Source organism: Dipodomys spectabilis, unplaced genomic scaffold (genome assembly GCF_019054845.1).
Source record: "Dipodomys spectabilis isolate Male_0828 unplaced genomic scaffold, ASM1905484v1 ptg000141l, whole genome shotgun sequence".
Lineage (NCBI taxonomy): Eukaryota > Metazoa > Chordata > Mammalia > Rodentia > Heteromyidae > Dipodomys > Dipodomys spectabilis.
Window position 1 is genome coordinate 5,409,700 of NW_024870818.1, and position 13,772 is coordinate 5,423,471.

Consider the following 13,772-nt stretch of genomic DNA (forward strand, 5'->3'; position numbering starts at 1 on the left):
AATTAAGATCTTAATAACATTACTAATTTAGAATTTAAAACTAGATTCTTATAGAATTTAAATATTTAATCATTTTTAGTTAAACTTATTACATTTGCACAAAATATGCTCTTTAATTTATTATACAATTTAAGTGCAACCATTTTATCATCTTTAACCTTCAGGGCAAAGATGACGTTTATGATCGTATGCTGCTAGACTACTTCTTTTCTTATCATCAGTTCATCCATCTATTATGCCGAGTTGCAATCAACTGTGAAAAATTTACTGAAACATTAGTTAAGCTGAGTAAGTATAAAAGATGAGCAGTAAATTCCACTGAATTATTTGAAGACCCTAGCCATTCAGGAAGGGGAAAAAATATATGAGACAATACTTTTTTTATTTTTTAAAGTGAATGTTTAAAAATATTAGTTCGTATTCTTGGGAACATTTAATTTTTATTAAGAAAACACCAACTTACTGGTTTCCATTGACTATTCCTGCCCAGAGTTTCAGCTGGCCTATAAAAGGAGTGTGGAATAGGGCTGATCCCATTTTCACATAGAAGCCCATGTCCACCATCTGCCCAGCAGAACTGTAAAATAAAACAAACAGAAAACTGCTCTGCTTAGGGAGACAGGCTTAGAGATGGACTTCCCCAGCCATGACCTTGAGGGTAAGATGAGCTCTATAGTGCCAGCTGTGCTTTGGAGCTGGCAGTGCCAGTAGCAAGCAAGTGGGCTCACCAGTGTGAAGCAGAGGTGCATATGTGAGTAATTAGGAGGTAAGTCTTCTAAAATAGGTGAGTGAGAAGAAGAGAAATTTGAAAGGGGAAATGTAGGAAAAAGAAAACCCTTCAGTGAATTTTCCAAGGATGTGCCTGAGGTACTTTCAAGAGAACCGTTCCTAATGGGTGACTACACTACCTAGTACGTCTTTAGAAGGGACATTCCCCCCCACAGTGTCCTTTAATCCACGCAACTTCCAAGTTCTGAGACTCTATGTTCTACCTTCTCACTTCATCAGGGATGGCCCAGGAGCCTAGCTACTCTCTGTAGTTTGGTTTTAAAGGGTAGGAAGTAACATACTCATGAAACTACTACATAGGCCAAGAAATAGAATAGAAGTCCTCCTTGTACTCCATCTCAATCCCAGTTCCCAGTTCCTTCTACGGGAAAGATTTTGATCCATTCCTGATAGAGTAAAGTAGATTTCACTATCCAAGAGGAAGGCAGTGGTTAACAGCTGTCAGGGAAAACATCTTCAAGAACTATCTTATTGGTAAGTGATTAGAGTAAATTCAAATTTGAAAACTGTTCCTCCCACCTGTTATTATTAGCAAATTATGCATATATAGTATATGGTTAAAATGCCAGGATAGGGGGATTAAGAATATCCTCAGATTTACTGTTTCAGGAAACAGCAAATGCATCTCGGTTGTGCACTTGGCAAAACCTAAAACCTAGCAGTAACAATACTCGGGTATGAGATGACATTCAGGAGTTCCGGTAGGTAGTAAAGACTTGCTGGTAATTGTGTTCACATAATTTATGCCAAAAGTTAATGGGAGGATATTTTAATCTTATTTGAACAGCTTTGATCAGGTAATTCATGTTCTTCCTTTTTGTGAACAAGGGTAATTAAACATGGAGGGGAGAAGCAGAACATACACCTATCACACCGAATTAACTTTCATATTTTGTACTAAAATTACTTTTGTAATCTTGTAGCAGTACTGGCTCTATTCTCTGTATCAACACTCTATCTCACTGCACCACTACCACAGTATGTGAGTGTTGCCATATGTGAGTGCTGGGAACATGAAATATAATTAAGGAACTATATGTAAATAACTAAATGTGGTGGGTGGTTTAGCACTAGATAAAAACCAAACCATACTACCTCAGATGTGAAGTTAGAAAATAACCTAAAAGCAATGCTGTCCTTTCTACTTTCCCAAACATGGAAAGATTATGTCCCAGAGTTTGACATTAACTCCCTCCTGGAACTAAAATGTCTATTTCCAAGGGGAGACATCTAGTAAGGGTCTTGAAAAAAAATAAAGCCTACATTGATACACTGCAGTGGTGAGCAGAAAATTGATAAGAATTTTTGCTTTTGTTCTACTTTAAATAGTTGTACAATTCCAGGTATCAGGTTATGAGTATAATGCTTCTTGGACAATGTCACTCTTTTCTTCATTTTCTCTCTCCTATCCCCACCCACAAGTGTTTTTTGCTTGTTTTATGCCAGTCCTAGGGCTTGAACTCTGGGCCTGGACACTATTCCTGAGCTTTTTAGCTCAAGCTTTGCGCCATACCACTTGAGCAGCAGCTTGTGTTATGGCTTTTTGGTGGTAGATTAGTCTCAGATTTTTTTTTTTTTTTAAATCAGGTTAGCTTCAAAGCACAATCCTCAGATCTCAGCCTTCTGAATAGTTAGGATTGCAGGTGTGATCCATTGGCACCCAGTTCTAGTTTTGATTTGTGTGATTTCTTCAAGAAAAAAAGTAGGATAAATTTAAATTGGCTACTTCCTTATGCTTTTGAATCTTGCTTGAATTAATTCAAAGATGAGGTTATTAAAATACTTTAACCATAAGTAGAATTATATTGGAACCTATGTTTGTAGTTTCTACTTATGAAAAAAATTCTTTATGTTTTTTATATAGACAACCAAGCCTTTCAAGATTTATTAGGCCAAGCACTAACATTTCTAATCTAACTACTCAAGGGGCTCAGATCTGAGGATCTTGGTTGCTAACCTGGGCAAGAAAGTCTGTGAGACTCTTACCTCTAACTAGCTAGCAAAAGCCAGAAGTACATGTGGCTGAAGTTGTAAAGCACCAGCCTTGAGTGAAAAAAACTAAGTGAGTGTGAGGCCCTGAGTTCAAGTCTAGTACTGACGCACATACACACACACACACACACACACACAGATTTATTAGAAGATAAAGGGAAATTATATAGTAATTATAGATTAGAATTCCAGAGGGCAACAGAGCTGTAGGTACTAAATAGTAAACAAAAGGGAAAGGTAGAGTCCCTTAAAAAGAGGCCTGTTAGGAATGGAGTTAGAAGAAATAAAGAAATAGGAAAAGGGAGCATAGCTGCTTGCTCCTGTCAGAAAGTACAGTGCATGTGTGGAGCCACAGAGTTTAGCCAAAAAATAGAAAAGATTTCACTGCTGATCTCTAGAAGTTCCAGTTTTTGTTTTTGTTTCTTGGGGGGGGGGGGGGGGAGCGGGGGTTGTTTGTTTTTTGTCAGTCATGGGCCTGAACTCTGGGCCTGGACACTGTCCCTCACAGCTCAAGGCTAGCGCTCTTCCACTTAAGACACAGCACCACTTCTGGCTTTTTCTGCTTATGTGGTGCTGAGGAATCGAACCCAGGGCCTCATGCATGCAAGGCAAGCACTCTACCACTGAGCCACCTTCCCAGCCCTAGAAGTTTAGTTTTTTTAATATACACAATTCACAACACTATCCAAAAAAGGTACACATCAAAATATCATTCACAAGGGTGAAGCATGACAGTACATACCCATAATCCCAGCTATCCAGAAGGAAAATGTAGGATAATCATGGTCTGAAGCCAACCAAGGAAAAAGCAAGGGTAGGAAGAAAGCAGATGGGGCTTAAGTCATAGAGTGCCTGCCTAACAAGTGGTAGAAAGCCTTGAGTTCAAACCCTAAAATTGTAAACAAACAAAAACAGGTATTACTCACAGATCCTTTTCTCTATCACTTGTTCGTTGTAAGTGCGTTTTTTCTCCCTTATATAAAGTAAATTCTAATAAGAATTATATCAAATTAAAAAATAGGTGGAACATTGAGATAATTGGTTAGCTTCCTGGGAATGGGAAAGCAAATCTCTTATATTAGTCCTTTGGCCAAAATCAATTCCAGTTAAACCAGTGAAACATCTAATTGAGAAATCTGTTGAAGTATTAAAACCATGAGATTATGTGGATAACACCTTGAGATGCAAAGGAACACTGTGTCAAGGAGGAAACAAAACTAGAAACAATAAGAAATCGAACATTTTCATTATGTAAACATCAAAACTTTTGCTTAGGATATGGCTCAAGTAGTAAAGCACCTGCCTAACAAAAGTGGGAGACCCTGAGTTCAAACGCCAGTACTAACCCAAAAAGAAAAGTCAGCTTTCTCTGGGATATCAGGGTGGTGTTGACTTGAGATGTAACTGGTTTATTACTTCCTAAAAGGCTCCAAGGGACATGTACTTCAGACATCCACAGAAGCCAGCCCTATAGTCCACCAAGAGCAAATTCATATTAATCATATTTAAGATACGTATTTATAATTCCAGAGTTGTCAGTTCATTTATAAAGGAAAAACTGACATAGGGACCTGAATGTTCTATAAATGGAGCATCATACTCTTTTTTAGGAACCTATAAGGAAAGCCAGATAAGCAATGGTTTGTTACTTCGGGTGATTCAGTATTTGGTATTCCTAGGCTGTCTTGATGATTCTAGTCCTATTACTTTTGGGCTTTCTATTATCTATCATTGCCACCACTTCCCCCTGAATAATGTGTGGATGGGGTAGACACTTCTAGTTTTATAGAAAAGTAGACAAAAGAGGCTGGACATGGTAGCCCTCAGCTATAATATCAGCTGCTTGGGCAGAATAGGAGGAATGCAATTAAGGCCTGCCCTGTATTTGTGAGAGTCTAAACAAGTAAGTTGAGCATGATGGTTTGCATCTGTAATACTAACAACATGGCAAGAATAGGTCAATGCATCACTGTCTGAGGCTGCCACTAAAAAAAATTAAAACCCTATCCAAAAAATAATCGTAGAGCCTCTGCCTGGTAATTGGGAGTTTTTGAGCTTCACCCAGTATCTCCTTCCCTTAAACAAAAAGTAGACAAAGAATCATAATATAGTTCAGATAGAATCAGCTAATACAACATTTCTTTTAATAACATATTATCCAGCAGCTTCTACAGTATGAGCTTATGAGTTAGTAGTGAGAAAAGGATATATTTGGAATGGTTTCTGGGGTTGTTTTTTTATTAGTTCCTTGATGGGTGGGATGTTATCAGGATACAGACCTTAAAAAGGATGCCTGATATCACAGGGTAAAGAAAGATAAGTGGTGTGGAATTCTGTGTGTTTATTTGTTGCTGTTGGGTGTTTTGTTTTGTTTTTGGCCAGTCATGGGGCTTGAACTCAGACTTGGGGATGTCCCTGATCTCTTTTGCTCAAGGCTAGCACTCTTACCATTTTGAGCCACTGTACCACTTCCAGTTTTCTTGTGGTTAATTGGAGATAAAGAGCCTCATTGACTTTCCTGCCTGGCTGGCTTTAATGTGTTTTATTTTAGAGGTGTCCACTCTTGTTTATGGAGATAAAAACTACAAGCTTGTCTGAGAGCTCTAGTGATGATTACATCATCTAATACTCAAAGAAGAGTCTGGTGGGAGTTAAGAGGACATTGGTTTCTGGTTTGAGTCATAGACTAAGGGACTTCTCATCCACAGTTGGATTATGAAGATACTAGAGAAAACTCTCCAGAGGAGAGTGGCATAGCTTGAAAGGGAATAAGAAGGACTATGAAAAGGTCTTTAGAGCCAGGTGTTGGTGGTTCACACCTATAATCCAAGCTACTCAGGAGGAAGAGATCTGAGGATTGCCGTTCAAAGCCAGCCCAGGCAGGAAAATCCGTGAACCTCTTATCTCCAGTAAACCACCAGAAAACCAGAAGTGGCACTGTGGCTGAACTAAGTAGAGTGCTTGCCTTGAGCTGAAGAGTACAGGGACAAGGCTCAGGCCCAGAAGTCAAGCCCCACGACCGACCAAAAAAAGAAAAGAAAAGGTCTTTAGCTTCCCATGGATGATACAGTGTTTTCTAGTGAACTATATGAGGTGGTCCAGCAAAATATTTTTCTTAGCAATATGTATGATTTTTCTATTACAAATTAGCAAATAAAATGGTTTTCTAGATGTTTATATTGCATAAATAAGGCTAATATGACACTAACCTCTCAAGTAAATAAAGTATCAAGAAAACAGTAGTACAGGTAATGGGCAAATGTGAAGATTTTCAAAATGATGCATGAATTACTGAAGGTTGAGCAAACACTAATTACTGGAAAGAGTCTAGACTTTTGAATCAGATAAGTCTGGGATAGACTTCTGAACTGATTTTGGGATGGACTTCAGCAGATTATTTTTCTTTGAACTTATTGTCCCATTCAAGTAAATGACACAAATTGAGGATAAAATACCCTCCCAAAGTTGATGAGAAAAATCTAATGTGATTTTCTGACATATCTAACACATTGGATTCCAGTAGATTTATGCCTTATTTGTACAAAAGACGTACTTACATCAGGAAATCACTTAGTTTTTTTAGATCATAAAAGGCCTTCGTGAGTGTTTGTTATGGCAGTTCATTTTGGTAGTTAGAGAAATTAGAAATAGACCGTTTGAGTTTGTGGATTCATTGGGGAGAAAAGACCAAAGAAACAGAATTTATGTTGGAGCAGCCTCTAGTTGAGAAGACGGGTAGGTTAGTACTGTAAGGAGTTGGGCAGTAGTAATATTTTCAACTTTAGGCCATCTCTGTTGTGTTATTTGGGGTTTTTTTTGTTTTTGTTTTTGTTTTGGTCAGTTGTGGAGCTTGAACTCTGGGCCTGGGCACTGTCCCCGCACTCTTTTGCTCAAGGCAAGTGCTCTACCGCTTGAGCCACAGCCCCACTTCTGGTTTTCTAGTGGTTTATTGGAGGTAAGAGTCTCACAGAGTTTGTTTGTTTTTTTTGGGGTCCGGTCGTGGGGCCTGACCTCTGGGCCTGGGCGCTGTCCCTCAGCTCTTCAGCTCAAGGCTAGCATTCTACCACTTGAGCCAAAGCGCCATTTCCGGCTTTTTGCTTATGTGGTGCTGAGGACTCGAACCCAGGGCTTCAGGCATGCAAGGCAAGCGCTCTACCACTGAGCCACCTTCCCAGCCCCCTCTCACAGAGTTTTTTGCCTGGCTGGCTTTGAACCACAATCCTTAGATCTCGGCCTCCTGAGTAGTTAGTAGTAGGCATGAGCCATCGGCACCCAGCTTTCGGCTTCTTTTTTTTTTTTTTGTATGTTCGTACATTCCTATACAGATGGTTGAACTCATGGCCTCTCCGTTTTCACACCCTCTGTTGGCACTCTGCCATTTGGGCCACACCTCCAGTCTGAATTTTTCTGGTTAATTGGAATAAGGATCTCACAGATTTTTTTCTGCCTGAGCTGGCTTCAAACTCAATCTTCAGATCTAAGCCTTCTGTGAATAAATAGGATTACAGGTGTGAGCCACTGGTGCCCTGCTAGGTTGAGTTTGGTTGTTGTCTTTTTAGTCATTAAAAAGTTATGCTGTGGGGCTGAGAAGGTGGCTCAGTGGTAGAGCGCTTGCCTTGCACGCATGAGGCCCTGGGTTCAATTCCTCAGCACCACATAAGCAAAAAAAAAAAAAAAAAAGCCGGAAGTTGGGCTGTGGCTCAAGTGGTAGAGCTCTAGCCTTGAGCTGAAGAGCTGAGGGACAGCACCCAGGCCGAGTCCGAGTTCAGGCCCCACGACCGGACTCAAAAAAAAAAAAAAAAAGTTATGCTGTTCTTGGCTCAGTGGGTCACTGAAAAATAGATAATGAGGGTAGTCTTGGACCAAAAGCTCTATATAGTTTGCCAATCTCTTGTTTTTATGGAATATTATAATACAGGAATATGGAGCAAGAAAATTTTCCCTGTAGTCTTGGTTTGATACCATATCAAACTTACTTATATTATAATGTTATGGTGAGTAAGTTTCCAGCCCCAACCAGATTAGGTTAGGGTAAAGTTGAAATTTTCTTTGCATCTTTACAAAGGGAACAGTTTTGACAGAAAAATACATGGACCTATCCCAAAAAAGGATTCAGAGAATCTCATTTGCCATGTTAATACTTTATCAAATCCTAGGTCTAACCTACCTGCTGTGTGTTCTTGTATACTAAGAGTAGGCTTCATGTTTTTAAATAGTTAAAACCTGAATAAAATAATATTTTGGGAAACTGTACAAGATTCAAATTTCAGTGTTTATATACAGTTTTACTTAAGGATAACCACGTTCATTTAGTCTTGCCTATGCTGCTTCTCCACAACCTGGGAAATAAATATCTGAAGCAGACATCATATGACATAGTTTTTAAACTCTTGGTTTACCTATACTTTTTAGTTTTAATTGGAGGATAGATTATATTCGTCTTTCGTGATTAAACAGGGGTGGAGCGATGTGGAAGATAGGAAGTTTATTGAGGTATGAGGGTGAAAGAGGAACATTAGCGTATTTGATGTCTGGAAAGCAGAAAATGAGATTAAATCAAATAGAGATTCCAGGGTTAGGGATGCAGCTCAGTGGTAGAGCGCTTCCCTAATACATGTAAGTCCTGTGATTAATCCCCTTCTGTCTTTGGAGAAACAATGTTTTTAAAGGAGTAAAGAACAATATAGAGTACTGCATTTTAAATTTCACTGGTTAAATCACTGGAATTCTATCTAAAAATATAGACCGCATAGTTACAACCAGAAGCAGCTATGATAATGTACCAAGTTTAGAATCTTAATACTGTAATTTATAATTATAACCTCTCCTGATTTCTTTTCAAATATTAGGTGTCCTAGTTGCCTATGAAGGCTTGCCACTTCATCTTGCACTGTTTCCCAAACTTTGGACTGAGCTATGCCAGACTCAGGTAAAATAAATTAATTTTAAATGATTTGGTCTTTATCTCATATGACCAAGTGAGTCAAGAATTTTAGGGACAGTGGTTTGAAAACAGGCTTACTAGAAATGGAATATATTTTAGAATTAATGGAAATATTAGGTACCAAACCTTGGGCTTTTCATCTCTTTGATTAAAGGGGTTCTTTTACTTAAGATGTATATGTATCACAGAAGATATTTCAAAACGTTGTTTATAGTTGAATTTCTGATACATAATTTAGTATCAACAGTTTTGGGGGAAAGTTCCTAGACAGAGATTCTAGGGAAAGAAAGCATATGCTGCGGGCTGGGAAGGTAGCTCAGCAGTAGAGCGCTTGCCTTGCATGCATGAGGCCCTGGGTTCGATTCCTCAGCACCACATAAGCAAAAAGAAACCGGAAGTGGCGCTGTGGCTCAAGTGGTAGAGCACTAGCCTTGAGCTGAAGAGTTGAGGGATAGTGCCAGGCCTAGAGTTCAGGCCCCATGACCGGACCCAAAAAAATAAAAAAAGAAAGCATATGCTGCTTCCAGCTGTCTCACGCACTATTATTCCGTAATGTCTAGCAGTTACTATGTTAGTTGTCCTTTAACTCTGATGTGTAGTTTTTTAAGGTGCACAGGCTGTTTGATCAACAGTCTCAATGAGAACAGGCAAAACTACCTGACCTATTCACGTTTCTAAGAGTCATCTTCTTACAAGTTAGCTTATAAATGATAGCTGTTGTAGAGAAAGAATTAGGAAGAATGGGAAGAGAGGAGAAAAGCAGATGGACTCTTAAGGTTTGGCTTAGTCCTTGGGTCTGACCTAAAAGAATCCTACTTACCCTTTAAAACATGAAACTAATTGGTTTCTGCCTATTCCTCTTCCCCAGAGACAAAGATGAGTTTGTTAACCACTCTTGGGCACAAACCTTTACCCACATTCTAGTTTATCTACTTCTTACTAAATGTAATGGTGGCTTTCTATCTCCTTTTCTCAAACAGGCCTTTTATAATTATCTCATCCACTGAAGAATTTTTTTGGTAGCCGGGCACTGGTGGCTCACACCTGTAATCCTAGCTACTCAGGAGGCTGAGATCTGAGGATCGCGGTTCAAAGCCAGCCCGGGCAGGAAAGACCGTGAGACTCCTATCTCCAATAAACCACCAGAAAAACCGGAAGTGGCGCTGTAGCTCAAGTGGTAGAGCGCTCGCCTTGAGCTGAAGAGCTGAGGGACAGCGCCCAGGCCCAGAGTTCAAGCCCCACGGCCGACAAAAAAAAAAAAAATTTTTGGTGTGGGGGGCAGAGAGTGGACAGTACTAGGGTTTGAAATCAGAGCCTCATGCCAATAAGGCAGATACTCTACCACTTAAGCCACAATTCCAGCCCTGAAGAAATGCTTTCTACAGGAGGAATCTAAAAGCCATTGATTTTACTTGGCTGAGTTACTGGTTGATATTTTTCTTTTCCAGTCCTGGGGTTTGAACTCAGGGCCTGGGCTCTATCCCTGAGCCTCTTTGTGCTCAAGGCTAATACTCTACCACTTGAGCCCCAGCACCACTTTCAGCTTTTTCTGTTTAGTGGTACTAAGGAATCAAAACCAGGGCTTTATGCATGTTAGGCAACACTTTACCACTAAGCCACATTCCCAGCTCCTGTTTGACTTTTGAACTGTGTGGTCTATTTAGTAAATTGGGGAGCTCTGCTTTTCCCTTTCTACTGCTGCTATTCTTTACACAGACACTACAGATTTTCATAGCAATAATGATGTGAAGACTTGGGTCCTGGTCCATACTCCTAGTACTCAAGTGACGTTGAACATTTTTTTCCTTTTTTTAACAATAGCTTATATAGCAGGCTGGGAACTGGTGGCTCACACCTGTAATCCTAATTATTCAGGAAGCTGGGATCCAAGGATTCCAGCCCAGGCAGGAAAATCAATGAGACTTATCTCCAGTTAACCAGCAAAAAGCCAGAAATGGAGCTGTGACTCAAGTGGTAGAGTGCTAGCCTTGAGTGAAAAAGCCAAGGACAGCAGCTAGCCCTGAGTTCAGGCCCCAGTATCAGTACAAGAAAAAATTTTTGCTTACTATAATAAATACACATATGTATACTAGTTAAAAGTTACCCTATTTTTAATTTTCATTTTCCATAAAAAAGTCTAATTAGAAAAGGCACTCCAGGGAATTATATCTGTGTAAGAGCTTTGACCATTCGAACACAGGAATATCTGAGATACACAGAAAAAGCTATTACTGCTTAACATTTCAGTACTTATATAGAGGGTAGTTATTCACCAAATCATAATTGTCAGAGAATAATACAACTATATATAGAACATATCTCAGTTCCTAAATTTTCTCTACAGTTTGGTTTCCTATTAGTTGGATCCCTATTCTCAACCTATTTTGTTACTGTTACTTTCTAGTTCTAGGTAACTCAGTGCTGGATAACAGAGCTGCATATTTTTTTTAATATATTTTTCCACTTTTGGTATTCATATCTTCCCCTAGCATTCATCTATTTAATATATGGTGATTATTGTAAGAAAAGTTGAACAGACTTTTTAAGTTGTAAGTGACTATTCAAAAAGTGATTTCAGGATGTCCTGACATCCAAAATGTTTTAAGTCTGATTACTTCAGGGCTCAACCACCAGTGCTTCTTCTCCCTTATTTTAGTCTGCCATGTCAAAAAACTGCATCAAACTTTTGTGTGAAGATCCTGTTTTCGCTGAATATATTAAATGTATCCTAATGGATGAAAGAACCTTTCTAAACAACAATATAGTCTACACATTCATGACACATTTCCTTCTAAAGGTATGTGGTACTTCAGAAACTATCATGTGTCATTTCCATTTTTATTATGTTGGTCTTCTTTTAAAAATGTATCTTTTTCAGGTTCAAAGTCAAGTGTTTTCTGAAGCAAACTGTGCCAATTTGATCAGTACCCTTATTACAAACTTGATAAATCAGTATCAAAACCTACAATCTGATTTTACCAACCGAGTTGAAATTTCCAAAGCAAGTGCTTCTTTAAATGGGGTAAGAACTATTCAAGGAAACTTCTAAAGTTTCCTTAAGCCAACTCTATATTTGGCCCTTATAATATTTTACTATTGTGACTGTAACTACTATAAAACTTACCGTTCTGGGGGTTTTGTTTTGCTGGTCTAGGGGCCTGAACTCATGGCCTGGGCGCTGTCCCTTGGCATCTTTTGCTGAAGGCTATCGCACTGTCACTTGAGCCACAGTTCCACTTCCAGCTTTTTGGGGAATTTATTGGAGATAAGAGTCTCATGGATTTTTGAGTCATGATCCTCAGATCTCAGCCTCCTGAGTAGCTACCATTATAGGCATAAGCCACCAGATCTGGCTGTTTGTTTCTTGTATGGGTACTGGGGCTTGTACTTGGGGGCCTTGCAATTTCATTTGGCTTTTGTGCTCAAGGCTGGTACTCTACCACTTGAGCTACACTCACTTCTTGGAAGTCACGTAGGATGAAAAAATAACAAATTTTCAAAAAGGTTTTTAATATGACTTGCATGTATATAATTAATTCTTTTTTTATTTTGTTGGTCATAGGGCTTGAACTCTGGGCCTGAGCGCTCCGTGAGCTCTTAAGCACTTTGAGCCATAGTGCCTCTTCCCGTTTTCTGGTTGTTAATTGGAGATAAGAGTCTCACAGACGGGGCTGGGAAGGTGGCTCAGTGGTAGAGCGCTTGCCTTGCATGCGTGAGGCCCTGGGTTTGATTCCTCAGCACCACAGAAGCAAAAAGAAAAAAGCCGGAAGTGGCGCTGTGGCTCAAGTGGTAGAGCACTAGCCTTGAGCTGAAGAGCTGAGGGACAGCGCCCAAGCCCAGAGTTCAGGCCCCATGACCGAACCCCCCCCCCCCCCCCCCCAAAAAATAAGAGTCTCACAGACTTTCCTGCCTGGGCTGGCTTTGAACTTGATCCTCCAATCACAGCCTCCTGAATAGCTAAAGGTTACAGGCATGAGACACCAGCATCCAACAACACATATTTTCTACTACCTTAGAAGATCTGAGATAATGGCTTTAAGTATGTTAAGGGGCAGTAAGGCCAGTAAGAATCATTCCCTTTTTCATTTGTATGTTTAGAACACTTGTGATGTTTGTTGTTGCCTGTAGCGCCTTAATAACCAGAACAAATAGACAAATGATTTACTGATTACAAGGGCAGTTGAAACTAGGGAATTAGGCCAGCTACGGTGGCTCACACCTATATTCCTACCTACTTAGGAAGTAAAGATAGGAGGATAATTTATAGGCCAGGTTGGTCAAAAAGTTAGCAGTACCTATCAAAAACAAACCAGTGGCCAGGAGTAAGAGGCTCATGCCTGTAATCCTAGCTATTCAGGAGGCTAAGAATGAGGGTCATGGTTCAAAGCCGGGCAGGAAGGTCCGTCAGACTCTTATCTCCAGTTAACTACCTGAAAACCAGAGTGGCACTGTGGCTCAAAGTGGTAGGGGGCTAGCCTTGAGCCAAAGATCTCAGGGACAGCTCTCAGGCTCCAAGTTCAAGCCCCATGACTGATAACAGCAACACTTCTCCCCACCCCACCCCCACCCTCCCAAAAAAAAAAAAACAGGGCCCAGTGCTGGTGGCTCATGCCTATAAATCCTAGCTGAGAATCATATTGAGAAGCCAGCTGGGGCAGACAGATCCAAGACTCTTATTCCAAGTTCTGTTTCAAGTGGAAGTGCTTTCGTGCCTCAGCTGATGGGAGGGATGCAGTGAATCAAAAGCACAAGGCCTACAAGCACAGACCCTTAGTTCAGACCCCAAGGAAAGTAAATGTTTTCATTTAACGGAAATGCTTTGTCAGAATGTTAGCTTTAAAATGAGATATTCCTATTTGGATTTTTGTAGGACCTACGGGCACTTGCTTTACTCCTGTCAGTACACACTCCCAAACAATTAAACCCAGCTCTAATCCCAACTCTGCAAGAGCTTTTAAGCAAATGTAGAATGTGTCTACAACAGAGAAACTCACTCCAAGAGCAAGAAGCCAAAGAAAGAAAAACTAAAGGTTAGTCTTACAGATTA

At 39.9% G+C, this 13,772-nt stretch overlaps 1 protein-coding gene across 3 annotated transcripts in view; it reads left to right on the forward strand.

The window, feature by feature from the left end:
* Positions 1 to 13,772, forward strand: part of Usp34 (ubiquitin specific peptidase 34) — a 209,396-nt gene that overhangs the window by 194,174 nt on the left and 1,450 nt on the right. For all 3 annotated transcript variants that reach the window (XM_042691171.1, XM_042691172.1, XM_042691173.1), the window contains 5 exons: positions 165 to 288; positions 8,631 to 8,710; positions 11,382 to 11,522; positions 11,604 to 11,747; positions 13,596 to 13,755. In XM_042691171.1, the coding sequence (XP_042547105.1) occupies positions 165 to 288; positions 8,631 to 8,710; positions 11,382 to 11,522; positions 11,604 to 11,747; positions 13,596 to 13,755 (649 nt within the window). The remainder of the gene's footprint in view (positions 1 to 164; positions 289 to 8,630; positions 8,711 to 11,381; positions 11,523 to 11,603; positions 11,748 to 13,595; positions 13,756 to 13,772) is intronic.